We start from the raw sequence: 14661 nt of genomic DNA on the forward strand, positions 1-14661 counted from the left end.
CCAGCCCGCTCCGCCGCCCCCTAGGCGACCCCCGAGTTCCCCGAACCTGAACCCCCCTCCCCACCAGTCTCGGCGCCCCCGAATCCCTCACGGCCCCAAGCTGCTGCCCTGGGCCCGCTCCCGCGCCCCCGCCCCATCCCCAAGCCCGACCTCCATCCAGCCCCCGCCCCACCTGGGGGCCAGGCGACTCCGCGGCTGCTGGGGCTGCCGGGCTCCTCTGACCATCCGGCTCCTGCTCCGCCGCGGGAGCTGCTCCGGCGGCCGCAGGGCTCGCTCGGGAAGCTGAGGCGGCGGAGGCTTGGAGTAGGCGGAGAGGCGGGCGGAGGGCCTCGCGCCTCTGCCAGGCTTGCCGCGAGACCCACCTCCTCCGCGCCTCTCCTCGGCTCCCATTGGCTAGAGTTGTAGTGTAGCCGAAAACCTGGCGGTCGATTGGGCTCTCGGGCCGTCACATCCCGCCACCTAGAGTTTGGTTGAGACTGCAGGTGGCGGCGGAGGTGCCTTAGAGACTGCTAGCAAGGCCGGGGATATCTAAGCGCCACCGTGCGGTCGAAAGTAGAAACTGCGTCTCCGGCGCCAGACACCTGCGGGCAGGTTCTTTTGGCTCAGGTTTCTGCATCCCACACACCTGCTGGCGCCCCCCCGACACTGCGCTCGCTACGCCAGACCCAACAGCCAAGCGCTGCAGTTTCCCAAACTCCTCTGGCAGGTGCGACAGTGAGCGAAGTCTCCAAACTGAGCTTCATTTTGAACCACCTCATATCCGGTCCCTGACTACATCATGCTGTAATGGTCAGAACTCAGAGGCGCTTCAGAGAATCCAGCAAGAAAACTGTAAGAATCTTATCAAAATAAAGCGTGGTTTATGTGCTCAGTACTCTGCAGAAAAGATCACAGGCTTGGGTGCAGGCTTCCAAGAAAGCAAGAGGTTTATAAAGTAAATTACCAAGAAAGGAAAATCAACCCTGCAAACAGAATTGATGCCATAATCAAAAGCAATGGGCTCCGTTTTCAAATGCCTATACAGAATTGACCCCTGAATGTGTTGCTAACCATCTTGTGATACTGAAGGTAATTGTAACCTCTGCTCCAGCTAATCGATTTAAAAATAAATTTCTTTGTATTTTTAGTGTTGTTGCTAGACCTAAGCATGCAAGACTACCAGCACATCTTTTCTGCTTTAACAAGACCATCCTTCAAAATAAGACCTAACTCATTAACATATTAACAAAATTCTTCCTTTTTGGTGGAATCCCCTTCCCCTTGCTGCATTCCTCTGTAATTTTTGTTTGGTAGATCCTCAGAATCTATTTGGAGCTGAGAGGAGGTATAAAACTCTTAAGCTACTTCTGTTTTAGTGGAACATGCTTTTGTGCATCAATAATATAACAGCTTAAGCCTTTTGTCCCAAAAGGCTTGGGACAAATCTCTTATCTCCACAAATGGCAAAAATAAGAATACTAATTTTTCATAAAGTCAAATTTATTTGGTGTAAAGGACTGTCCTTTATTCTGAGACAGCTCTTTTTACATACTTCCTTCAGTGAAATAATGGCAAATTGTAATGGAATCTTTAAAATGGCATTGTCAAGGAAAAATTGACATGTTGGCTTCCCAAATTAGTATTTTACATGATCCTCAAATTACAGAACCATAGTCACCTAATTCCCAACCAGTAGTATCCACCCTATTACCAAGCCAGAAAAAGGAAAGAACCCCAGAATAATTTGTCAAAGACTGGGGAAGATGGGGTAGGAGTCCTGGTAGGATCAACTTAGTAGGAAGACTAATTCTGAATGTCATTCACTATTTCTCAAAACATGATTTAAAACTATCCTGCCTGGTTTTCAAGGTTTTTCACAATTAGCCAATGCTTCTGTAACACAGTATTGTCAACAGAGCTGCAGCTATTCATTTCTTAAGCTTTCCCAAGAAGTACGTACCCTCAATTCTATCTCTTAAATCGTGTCCAAGTTCTAGTAATCCCTGTTTCTGTGCTTCTACTATCTGAAATGCATGGCCCATCATTCTGGTACACGTTCCTCTTTTAATTCACACTTCCTCTTTTAAGCCTTCCCCAACTACTCCATCCTAATCACACATTTCCTTCTCCAAATTTATTGTACTTATATAAACTACACTATGTCAGCAATTATATATTACCTTGGATTACTCTTACTTCCTAACTACAATGAATTTGGGCAAATGGCATTAAGTGTGCTCTCAATAAACTGCAACTTTGGGTGAGGGACTGGGTATTTTGAGTGCTGTTTTTAATCCTGAGACCAACACTGTACGATATTCTTAGACACAGAATTTTTAAGACTAGAAATCCAACTTGCCCGAGGGTCACACAGCTACAATAACTAACATTGTGTAAGATGTACTACTCCAGGATGCCCTAAAGGGGTTCAAGTTCCAGCTCTCCTGCGCAAACTTGGGCAGGTTACCTATGATCTGTTTCCGCATCTGAAGAAAAAATGAACAAAGAGGTAATATAGTCATCGAGCCATTTTAAGGATAACACAAAATAGGGCATGTACAGTATTCAGTTAAGTGTGCTCAATACAGGTTAGCTATTCTTACTGCCTGGCAGACCTGGGGTTCTTAACCTAGACTGATCCCAAAACCTGTATTCTTTCCACTATTCCATAATGCCTGCATTCAGTCTTTGATAACGCATTTCCATTTATATAAAAAAGAGCAAAGTGCCGAGAACAGTGGATCCCCAAGGACTGAGTGGAATACACTTAGGTAGTATTTCTGTTGACACACATGCAAAAAAAAATTCATAAACTTCATGCACTTTTGAATTAAGAAAACATCTGAATGATCCAAACCAGCATAAACTTACTATCACAAGGGTGAAAAAGGCACATATTCACTAAGTGATTAACAGGAAAACTAGTAAGAGGGGAACAGGTTCCTTCCCCAAGCATCCACTGTGTTTGGTTTCATGCTAGGGGACTTTCCAAATGCTCCTGTTCGGTGTTTCACTACTGTATATTTCATCAGCATGACTTCACACGGTTTAACTACGCAAGTGAAAGAGTTGTGACGATCTCATGAAGCAGGGTTCTGGGCAGTGGATCCAGGACAGAACAATGAATGTTGCTTTTAAAGAACTGGGACACTTGGAGTCAAATGCAGAACAAGAAAAGTTTCACTTCTGTTTACTAGTCAAGCAACCAAGTAAAGGAATAAGCATTTTTAAAAACTGTGTTATATAAAATGCTAACTTCTTGTTGGGACATACTACAGACTGCATTAGATAAAATTTTTTGACAAACTTCCTATAATCTTTTTATTAATTTACACTGAGAGAATATAGCACCTTTCATCCAAAGAACTGAAGGTGCTTTACAAACATTGGCATTTAGAAAACAAGTACATTTAAAAATCTGGATTTTTGCTGTTAAATCTCTTCCACTCCAGATATACAGTTATTTGGAGGCTGATGGAAAGCAATTCTATTTGTGACAATAAAAGAGGCTCAGAGAGAGTTCGGATTTGCTTTCACAGTACAGGCATTTTCCAAAACCTGATGCTGGGCTTACAAAGCAAAAACACACAAATCTTAATGCGAAGAACAGTATTTCAAACCTTATTTCAAAAGCAAAACCCAGGGTTTAAGACATCAAAATCGTCCAACAGTTTTAGACATCCAGATGGAGTAGGAGCTGATGCAGGCTGCATATTAGAGATGTGCTCTTGATCCAGGCTTTTTAGGATCACACTCGAATAAACACATTTAAAATGGTGAGATTTTTCAGGAAAAAGCATTAACCGAGAAAAAGCTAGCCAAGAGCATATCAGAAAAATGAGGAAAGGGGAGTAATTGGCAATTAAAAGTAGACAGTTCTCACTAGAGCCTAGGACATTTTATTAGAAACCAAGTATATCATTGGCAAATAAAAATAGTTATTACCCCCATTAATACAACATAAGGGATTTTACATTCAGCCTAGACACAGGGAGTAACAGAGCCTCCTGCCTACAAATCTGTGACTTGCAAGTATTTTCCACCACATGATTACTCTAAATAGTACATAGCCCTTTTTATTAGTGGGATCCAAATATTCCTTTTAGGCTTACAAAGTCCAATACATTCACTCTCTCTTCCCTTTACATGTCTAATATTAAAAACTTTTTTTCATGCAAAAAGCCATTATTCAGTTGAAGAGAAAAAATCAGGCAAAACAGAGATGGCAGTTAAGGAATGGACAGAAATATTGGCACATGCCCAACTAGTGACAAACAAATGCAGTACACCATGACTTAAAAATAAAAGTCACATTACACGGATAACTAAAACAACTACATCAATCTAAGCTAAGCAGTGTCAAATGTGAAGGGCTGAGGGCTACTGATTTTATTGGTACAACTTAAAAGCAGATGAGAGCAAGCACTTAAATACAATTTATGGTAACAGGAAAAAAAAAAAAATACTGCAGAGAGCTATTCCAAGACTACACCAAGTTGTCTGCATCATTAATTTCCAGTGTTTCACAATTAGTAAAATACATAGCTACATATCCCTGTAAGATAAAAAATACCTTTCCCCCTGAATTACACTGGGGTCAGGGCAGTAACACAAAGCTACTGACCCAACAAGTTCAAGTGTTTGCAGCAAATGTGTTAGTCACTTCTTTCTTACAGCTGTACAGTTAAAAACTATACAAGGACCTGTGTGGTTAAGGGGGTCAAAATTAAAACAGTATTGTGCTCATTTAATAAAGGAAAAGCCCTGATGAAAAATTATGTGCCAAGAAGCTTAGACTATAAAGATTTTTATTGCATTTTTAGGTAACCTGGAAGTTCTTATCCTGAATGGGAAAAAGTTGGTTTTCAAAACTACCTGAACAGATGCTAAAGTGCTTTATTAATTGGCTGGCTTCACAAAGATTTCCTGGAATGACAAAAAATTAATTATAGTAGTAAATGGATACCAACTATTTCACAAAATGGTTAATTCTAGCATCATTTATGACCAAAGTCATAAGAGACACTGGAACACTTGTCCTTATTAGGCGGACAGTTGCATATCAAGAACTGATCATCACAACCCTTTGGATATTCAAATTACTCGCACAAAGCCAAAACATGGTATCACAGACCTTTACAAAAAGGACAATTTGGGTTTTTCTACACTTTAAAAAATCTGCTTCAGATTACAGTCCACAAATACAAGAGTCCTGACTTTTCAACCTTTCCAGTTGCAGTTAAAAAATGAACACTTTCTAAAAGTTAAGGTCAAGTGTTACAGCAAGAAAAGAATGATTCCCATTGAAAAGTACATATATTTTACTTAATGATACTCATGGTAAACTGGATTGATCACATTCTACTCAACTGGTATCAAATGAACATATCAGCATTACAAGTATTAAATGTTTTTCTATTACTAGAGAGGATATAAACCAAAACATTAATATGGCAGTTATTTATTTAGGCACAGTTTAGTGATTTTTAAAAAATAAATAGTACTGAATTTCAGTTGAAGTTTTAAACTTAATAGCCAAAGGGTCAAGAACTCTGATTAGGAAAAAAGAAAGAATAACTTTAAGCTAACAACGTATGCTGTTTAAAATTTCTAACACTTTAACCTATCTGAGTTTTATTTAGGATTACTTTATTAAAAAATACAAGGAATCTGGAAAAAGATCAATACAATTATCTTAATGTACAAAGTCATAAGCTATAGCAGTTTTAAAACTAAAATTTAAAAACACAACAAAGGGCAGCCCTTTAGACCAATTTATTTTATATCCATTTAAAATATCATCCAACAAAGGACAATGAAGTTTACAGCTGGGACGGTATACATAACTCGAGTCATTTGCAGTCCATCGTGCCCACTGGATAACAACTTTGCTGCTGAAATTTCTTAAAACTTATCAAACTAAAACAAAAGACTGAATAATACAAAAGGAAGGAGTAGTCTGTTCTGTCAATTGGCTTTTTAAAAAAGGAAACACATTCTGTTTCCCTCAGACCGGTAAATAAGCAAGAGCTACATGCAGCAGTGTGAGTATTAAGACATTTCTCAAGTCTTCTCAAATGAGTCCAAGGCGGGGATGGGATGGGGGAGAAAACTGATAGAAAAACATTGCTATAGACACCATAACAAACAATAAATTTAGATAATTTAAAATTAAAAAAAAAAAAGGCAAGAGGCAGCATTTCAGCAGCAAAGTGCTCAATAAAAAGTATATTGTAGAGGGTAATACACAAAAGTTGGGGTAAGAAGAGGACAGAAAAATGGGTCAGCAGGATGGGGCGAAGGCCTCAAAGGAAATACGGCGTCGTCGTTCTGGGAGGAATAACACGTTCTGAATCTGGAACTGCCCGGAATAACTTTGGTTCTCTTGTATTTACATCTTTGAAGACCATGATTGAAGCAATATTTCCACAACGATAGCAGTAATTAGGAGCAGACCATACTGTTACCAGCTTCTCATCAAACATAAATTTATAGCCTTCATGCACTAATTGATGTGCTCTGCAGATGAGTTTTAGGTTGTTGATATGAACAAACTGCAATTTAGAAAGGTTCTGTTAAGTAGCCAGCACATTTTTAAATAAATCAACCTACATATATAAGAAAATAAGCATTTAAATAAAGTATAAATCCTGTATCTACTAAAGCTCTCATGATTATAGAACCCATTTTACTGTTATTCCCCACTAACTTCCATAAGTTAGCCACTTTGGCCTGAGTTATAGAAATAATCACATAATTAGACACAAATTTCTGAAAGAAAAGCATTCTGTAAGTACAATCAGATATGAAGCAAAGTTTTTTATGGTTTAATAATAAATATATTACTATCAGGCTGCATCCCAGGTGGCGCTAGTGGCAAAGAATCTGCCTGCCAATGCAGGAGACACAAGAGACATGGGATCAGGAAGATGCCCTGGAGGAGGAAAATGGCAACCCACTCCAGTATTCTTGTCTAGGAAATCCCATGGACAGAGGAGCCTGACAAGCTATAGTCCATGGGGTTGCAAAGGGTAGGACGTGACTGAGCACACACACATATTACTATCAATATCAATCATTTACTGAGGCTTCAGTATGGCTCTTAAAAAATTTGGAAAGAGATTTATTATCCTTCTCTTGCAACTGAAAGAAACAGAGGCTCAGACAGGATAAATCTAGCTCTCTGACTCCATCCACTATGCTGGATTAGTTCACCCTGTGTATGTGTGTGTATTTTTAAATAAAAATGTTGAACCTCAAACAATCTGCCTATTCACAATAAATACACATATCAAATCATTATTTTGTATACATAACTAATACAATGTTATATGTCAATTATATCTCAATTAAAAATATATATATATACCTAGAAATACATATTAAAAAGTTGCCTATCTTGCCCTTGTTATCTCATTGCTTGCACTGTTTGAAAGAAAAGGAAAATTTATTTTACACATAGTACCAGTGGATGCTAAAGGAGGTGCTTTTATTACATGATCTCATTTAATACCTTAAGGAAAGACATATGATAAACCAGACAACCACAGGCACCACAGTTTCAGTAAACTAGACTAGAAGTTTGGTATCTGTATCAACCATAGTTCTTTACATATGCCATTAGCAACCAACAAACCACTTTTACAAAAATGTTGGCTTTACCTCATTTGTGACCTTTGCGCCAAAAAGCCAACCTGCTCCTCGGGGACTGATTGCCCAAGTATCCACATCTTCAGGATCTGACCAAACCAGATCACAAAATGCTCCTTTATGGGGAATTTCCTGATTCCGTTCAATGGTTCGAATTTGATCCAGTGTTTTGATATCAGGAGATAAACCACCATGAACACACAAAATCTGCTCATCTATTAACTAGCAAAAAAGATAACAAAGAGTTGAATATATAACAATAAACTCAGTCATACCTAAATTCATCAATGAGTGCTAATGATATCAATATAATTGAGATGGCAATTAGATAAACATATGCAAAGTGTTACTGGCAGAAAAATACTTAAGCTTTTTAAAAGATTTACATAAACTTACAGCCGCTACTGTGAGCATGTCAAAAACTTTGGTACAGTATCTCCAGGCATTAGCATTTCCATATTTGGTTTGGCACTCATCTATGAGAGAAACAGAGTTTTCATTAATGAAGTTCTGAATATGCTGATAAAAATAAAGAATACAAGGGAGTTCCCTGGAGATCCAGTGGTTAGAACTCAGTGTTTTCACTGCTGTGGCCTGGGTTCAATCCCTGGTTGGGGATCCTGCAAGATGTGAGGCGCGGCCAAAAAGTAAATAAATGAAATAAAATAAATAAAGGACATATCTGACACTAGGACAACAGAACTTGTGCTTCAACTAGGATGGCAAGTTATGACACATATTTAGCCCTGGTAGATCCTCCATCGAGTCAGGAGACTAGTAGCTAACTGGTCTAGGAAAGTGGTCCTACTTTTCATTCCAAAAGTGGCCCTAAGGAGCAGCTGAAATTATTGGTCAAATGCTATAATCAAGAAGAGCTAAATATTAATTTCATATAACCCAGAGCAAACGTTTTTGTCTTATCATTAATACTGGGAGTAGTTCCCTGGTGGTCAGGACTCCTTGTTTTCACTGCTAAGGGTGCAGTTTTGATCCCTGGTCAGAGAACTGGGTCCTACAGGCCACATGGTGTGGTCAAATAAATAAACTTTTAAAAAATTCTGGGCAATTCCATCAAACACAGTGACATATTTAATGTGACTACTTTATGCTAGCAGGATAACCAAACACATTAGAGGACCCTTAATCATAAGAACATGGGTAATCCCCTTTTCAACATTTCTCAGGCCTACGTTGCCTCTTGAGATTTTCTGCAGATTGTGCAACTACACACTTGAGTTCTAGTAAGTACCCTGGTAGTTATCACTAGGTCTTATATATTTTCAGCTGAACATTCTCTCTGCTATCTACAACAGTTAATAGAGTTTATTAATCTCTTCTCTCAGTTAATACCAAGGAAGCTATGCTCTTTGGTTTCTTCCTTAATTTGGGGGAAAAAAAAATATCACTATTGTCCTAAGTACACTTGAAAATGATACTGTGGGGTACTGTCAACCCTCATAATTTTCTAAATTGTACCTTTACGTGGGGCAGGATCCTTATGTAACGTCTCAGGAGACATCTTTAACACTGAGCACAGTTTACCATTAGGAATCGACTTGTCAATTTTTCACCCTGACACATAAGCAAAGCACTTGGTTCATAATAACTGCTAACTACAACCATGTTTATCAGGATGAACTGAAGGCCCAAGATAATAGCTATATGTGGACATTTTTACTTTAAAATCAGTATTAAGTTCCATGATGACTAAATCTATCTTCCTCCTGAGGAGCAGATGGGCTTCCTCTTACTAAACAAAACCATCTACGAGCACTAGAGCACAGCCTGGATCAAAAACAGCCAGTACTAGATGCTGTGCTGCTGTCATTTTCTGCAGTCAAGGCATCGTGATTAAAATGTCCTCCTTCCTCTCCCCCTGTTAACTCCTTTTGCCCTACAGTGATAATGCTGGTCAATTTCTGGGGTGTAAGTATATGCATAATAGTAATCTTGGACAGCTGCAGTCAGCTGCTTTCACTGAGCTAACATCATATTATATGTTATCCAAAATAGTGATTACTTTGTAAAAGCATCAATCAGTTTTATTCCAAATGGTATTTGGCATTTTGAGAATGTAAATAAAAAGTAACTTGTAGAAAGGAGATAAATATTAGCCATCTAACTTTTCAATTTCTATTAAGAAAGTTATATAAGTAACAAATTCTCAGGGAGTTCCCTGGTGGCCTAGTAGTTAGGATTCCAGGCTTTCCCTGCCTGGCCTGGATTCAATCCCTGATTGGGGAACTAAGGTCCCCCAAGAAACAAAGGGTGACCATAAATAAATAAATAACAATAAATTGTCAAAATTTCTCAGTTTAATAATTGACAATGGCTGACAAAATGAGCAGTAAGAGAGTTCAATTTATCTTTACAATGACAGAAGATAATTCAAAATATAGTCTAAAACTAAATGGTTATGAGATTAATATTTTTAAATCTCTCAATATTTGCCTTAATTGTGCTCAAAGAAATTCATATTAATATCTCAACAGTTCTATCTACCTCCTTCAAAGAGCTCCAAATCTCATTTTTAAAAGCTTTCAATCATACACAATTGTATAGAAGTAACTATTTGGCTTTTAATGACTTGAGTTCCAGTATTCTCTGGAGGAAGTACACAGATTTACAGTGCATCCATATGGTGTATTACAGTGCAGCTAAGAAAACAACATTAATGAAGTGAAAAAGCTGGCCACAATATTAAAAAACCAAGTATGATCACATTTTAGCTTGATGTGATGTACACATACACAGATATGTATACAAACACACACTGTACACAGAATAGGCTCTTATACTGAGTGTGCAAAACATTCCTTTTCAGCAGATTCCAAGGCCCCGCCCCAAACGACCTACAGCAGCACCCAGCAGTCTGCAGTTTTAACAAGCGCCCCGATAATTCCAGCGAGGTAAACTGAAGACTGCATTCTGAGGTACTGATCTAGAAAGACATACACCAAAAAGTTAAAAAGTGTTCTCTCAGACTGCTAGGTATAAAATAGTAAGCTACAAGGATACACTGTACAACACAGGCAATATAGCTAGTATTTTATAATAACTTTAAAAGGAGTATAATCTATAAAAATATTGAATCACTGTGTTGCACAGTTGAAACTAATATTGTAAATCAACTACATACTTTAGTAAAAAAAGGAAAAAACAGAATGGTTCTCTCTACATAGTCAGATTTTCAACTGATTGAGGGGAAAAATGGAGTTAAAAATGAGAGTGGAAAAAGATTATCTGTATTTTCTAATTTTACTATTAAAAGCACATGCATGACATATGTGGCCTTTTTTCCCCAAAGAGGAAGGTAAGGCAATATTCAGTCAGAGAACAGAAAATCTTACCATAAAATCCATACACCTGTGTTATCTGTCTACTCTCATGATTTCCTCGCAAAAGTGTAATACGATCAGGCCATTTAGCCTTTAGTGCAAGAAGGTAAGTGAAGGTCTCCAAACTATAGTAACCTCGGTCTACAAAATCACCCTGTAAAGTAAAAATTTACAGTTACAAACAATATAATAGCAACAACATTTTTTAAAAATTATACCAAAGTGCACAAACTCAGAGACAGTACAAAATAGCAAAAATGAAGAGTCACACACTGAATTATTTGGAAACTGGGTTTTGACAAAAAATTGAAATGGAAGTACATAAGCTATTCCTACTAAATGTTTGTGCTAGTTTTATGCTACCGGAGGACTACAGCAACCTGCTGTGCAGTTCTCTCAAGGACTGTCCCTATAAAACCACCATTTTTTCAATTCTCTACTACCTACATTAATAAACATTTGTAAAAAAAAAAGAAAAGTGTGAATCAAAAAACTTTAAATAAATTTCAAAAATCTTTTTAACTGTATCAAAAGAGCTGTCAATTTGAAAATAGTTCTTTTTTTTTTTAGAGCAAATATCCTAACAGTGTTCTACACTCAGCTTTGTATTTAACAACTGCATATAATGACATACTATCTACACTTCCCATTTATGTTTACTTGGGCCAATATTAGACCATAGGAAACAGCTAAAAGAATAAGAAAGTAACCCAGAAATTTTCAGAAGGAAGGAAATTAACAGGACTCAAAAAAAATTAAACAGTAACATTTTATTCCAAAAAGAAAGCAAGTATCTACGTTAATAGTAAATATGTATATTCTTCAATCCAGATTAATAACAGATGAAAATGAATACTCAAAAAAAATGACAAAATAACAGTAAACTGAAAATTCATGCTTTAAACCTGAGGTTCCAAGCTATTTTTTTTTTTGTTTTTGCCTAACCACTACTGAAGGCTACAATCCAGTCCTAACTGCACAGCAGTTTACAAAAATTATTATTCTCAACTAAAGGACACAGCAAAATGTAGCAAAGTATTGAATCACTTTTTCACATATTTAAATAGTGACTGTCACATGGCAATGAAAGTATTATATAATCTACATGTAGTAAGACAGATCTCCATTTAAAATAAGTAGGTGAAAAAATGTAAAATAAAATAAGTAGTTGTTATCACTGGTGTTTACATACCATAAATATGTAGTTTGTGTCAGGAACCTGACCTCCAGTTCTGAATAGTTCACAAAGGTCATAAAACTATAAAAGAAAGGCAATATATGCTGATTACAAATTCCTGTGAAGGAGTAAAATATGAAACTGAGGCCAAACTGTGTAAAGAAGCGGTGAATTAAGACTTCAAATATGTACATTCATAAAAAGAAAGAAAGTGCAAACTAAACTACCAAGCACACAGCTTCCGAGCCTTAAAAAAAATGAAGCTCTCGGTTATCACTAAAGTCATTCCTAGCTCATCAGTGTCATGGCAAACCCCTCAAATTTCTTTCATGCATCTCCCCGTCTACCACTAGAGAATTTGAAATCATGTATCAGTTACCTAACTGTCGAGAAGCTAACCCAATCATCTTATCCCACATTCTGCATCTATTTTAAAGAGACAAACGTTAAGGAAACAAGTGCATAAGAATTTCTTTCAAAGAATGAGTTTACATGACACTTCATTGTGTCCTACAGAGCAGATCAACCTACCTTCTTATAGTCTGCTTTCAGAGATGTGTACCCTTAGGCTCTACAGCTGTGGAGAGTCTTCTCAATAATCAGTGTATTTAAAAAAAAAAAAAAAGTATATTTCATCATACTCTATTTGCCTGAAAATTTAACTGACAAAAATGTGTGCTTGATAACTTCAGTCAACTAGATTATCCTAATCTTATTTTCTAAAGAAAACATCACAGTTTTTCTGAAAAACAACTTTGGATTAAAGGTATTGACTATACCAACTACTATTAATAATTTCCTTCACATCTACTGTTTACATTTGAAAGTAAAATTTACTTAGTAATATTACTTCTCACTTCCCACCTCATATATATGTATACATGTGTATATCACATATGCATAAACAATCACACACAATATAAGCAGTAAAACATAAGTATATATATTTATACACACACTTAGTGTATGTATGTGTGTATGTAATACACACACACACACGTGTGTGTGTGTGTCTTACTTTGGCCTAGTAATTCCACTTTTGTGACTATATCCTCAAAGGGAAAAAAAGAAAAAAGGTGTGTAACATAAAGAAAATGCATCATAGCACCATTTCTAATAAGAGAAGAAACAACCTTCATGACCAACATAGAGGAATATTAGTAAGACCCAGACCTCACACAGTCATAAATAATGATTATAATGGAAACTATGTAGCAAAGTGCGACAGAACACAAAATTACACCTATAACTATACAATTTTACTCTGTAAAATATAGAGTATGTACACACAAGTCTGAAAGGAAACATTTAGAAGTTTTATAAAATAGCTGCTTTTTTTTATTCAATATAAATTTATTTATTTTAATTGGAGGCTAATTACTTTACCATATTGTATTGGTTTTGCCATACATCAACATGAATCCACCACGGGTATACACGTGTTCCCCATCCTGAACCCCCCTCCTACCTCCCTCCCCATACCATCCCTCTGGGTCATCCCAGTGCACCAGCCCCGAGCATCCTGTATCCTGCATCGAACCTGGACTGGTGATTCATTTTACATATGATATTATACATGTTTCAATGCCATTCTCCCGAATCATCCCACCCTCGCCCTCTCCCACAGAGTCCAAAAGACTGTTTTATACATCTGTGTCTCTTTTGCTGTCTCGCATACAGGGTTATCGTTACCATCTTTCTAAATTCCATATATATGTGTTAGTATACTGTATTGGTGTTTTTCTTTCTGGCTTACTTCACTCTGTATAATAGACTCCAGTTTCATCCACCTCATCAGAACTGATTCAAATGTATTCTTTTTAATGGCTGAGTAATACTCCATTGTGTATATGTACCATAGCTCTCTTATTCATTCGTCTGCTGATGGACATCTAGGTTGCTTCCATGTCCCGGCTATTATAAACAGTGCTGCGATGAACATTGGGGTACAGGTGTCTCTTTTAATTCTGGTTTCCTCGGTGTGTATGCCCAGCAGTGGGATTGCTGGGTCATATGGCAGTTCTATTTCCAGTTTTTTAAGGAATCGCCACACTGTTCTCCATAGTGGCTGTACTAGTTTACATTCCTACCAACAGTGTAAGAGGGTTCCCTTTTCTCCACACCAATAGCTGCATCTTTAAAAGTATTGTAGAAGAGTGAGTGTCCTCAGACGTTGTTACTCTGGATGTCTGCAGCAACATGTTCTTGAACAAAAGCTTTTAAGTTTCCATTTAATTTATATATATTTAATGGATGACCAAAAATTCTGCTTCAGGGACCCATAGTTCCTACTCCACACTTAAAGTGTTTTCCAAAATTCTTTAATATAATAAAGAGTTACTACAGTGAGTCAGAAAGAAATATAAATATTGTATTCTAATGCATATATATGGAATCTAGAAAACTGGTACTGAAGAATTTAAACAGGGCAGCAGTGGAGAAACAGACCTAGAGAACAGACCTGTGGACTTGGGGAGAGGGGGGGTGAGGGGAGGCGAGGGGGGGCAAGGGGAGGAT

General features: G+C 37.4%; 2 protein-coding genes across 5 annotated transcripts in view; both read right to left on the bottom strand.

Annotated features, from left to right (window-relative positions):
* Positions 1-325, bottom strand: part of SCAI (suppressor of cancer cell invasion) — a 119874-nt gene extending 119549 nt beyond the window's left edge. For all 4 annotated transcript variants that reach the window (XR_825621.1, XR_825620.1, XM_010844053.1 and 1 more), the window contains exon 1: positions 173-325. Coding sequence is in view for 2 of the 4 variants with exons in the window: in XM_010844053.1 (XP_010842355.1) it covers positions 173-225 (53 nt within the window). In the remaining 2 variants the exon portion in view is untranslated. The remainder of the gene's footprint in view (positions 1-172) is intronic.
* A 2463-nt stretch (positions 326-2788) lies between these two features.
* The window catches only part of PPP6C (protein phosphatase 6, catalytic subunit), a 45437-nt gene continuing 33564 nt past the window's right edge, over positions 2789-14661 (bottom strand). Inside the window, exons 3-7 of the mRNA XM_010844056.1 lie at positions 12160-12225; positions 10980-11121; positions 8026-8105; positions 7642-7851; positions 2789-6533 (exon numbers count right to left, since the gene is read on the bottom strand). Of these exons, the coding sequence (XP_010842358.1) occupies positions 6285-6533; positions 7642-7851; positions 8026-8105; positions 10980-11121; positions 12160-12225 (747 nt within the window). The 3' untranslated portion in view covers positions 2789-6284. The remainder of the gene's footprint in view (positions 6534-7641; positions 7852-8025; positions 8106-10979; positions 11122-12159; positions 12226-14661) is intronic.

This window comes from Bison bison, unplaced genomic scaffold (genome assembly GCF_000754665.1).
Source record: "Bison bison bison isolate TAMUID 2011002044 unplaced genomic scaffold, Bison_UMD1.0 scf7180017864193, whole genome shotgun sequence".
Lineage (NCBI taxonomy): Eukaryota > Metazoa > Chordata > Mammalia > Artiodactyla > Bovidae > Bison > Bison bison.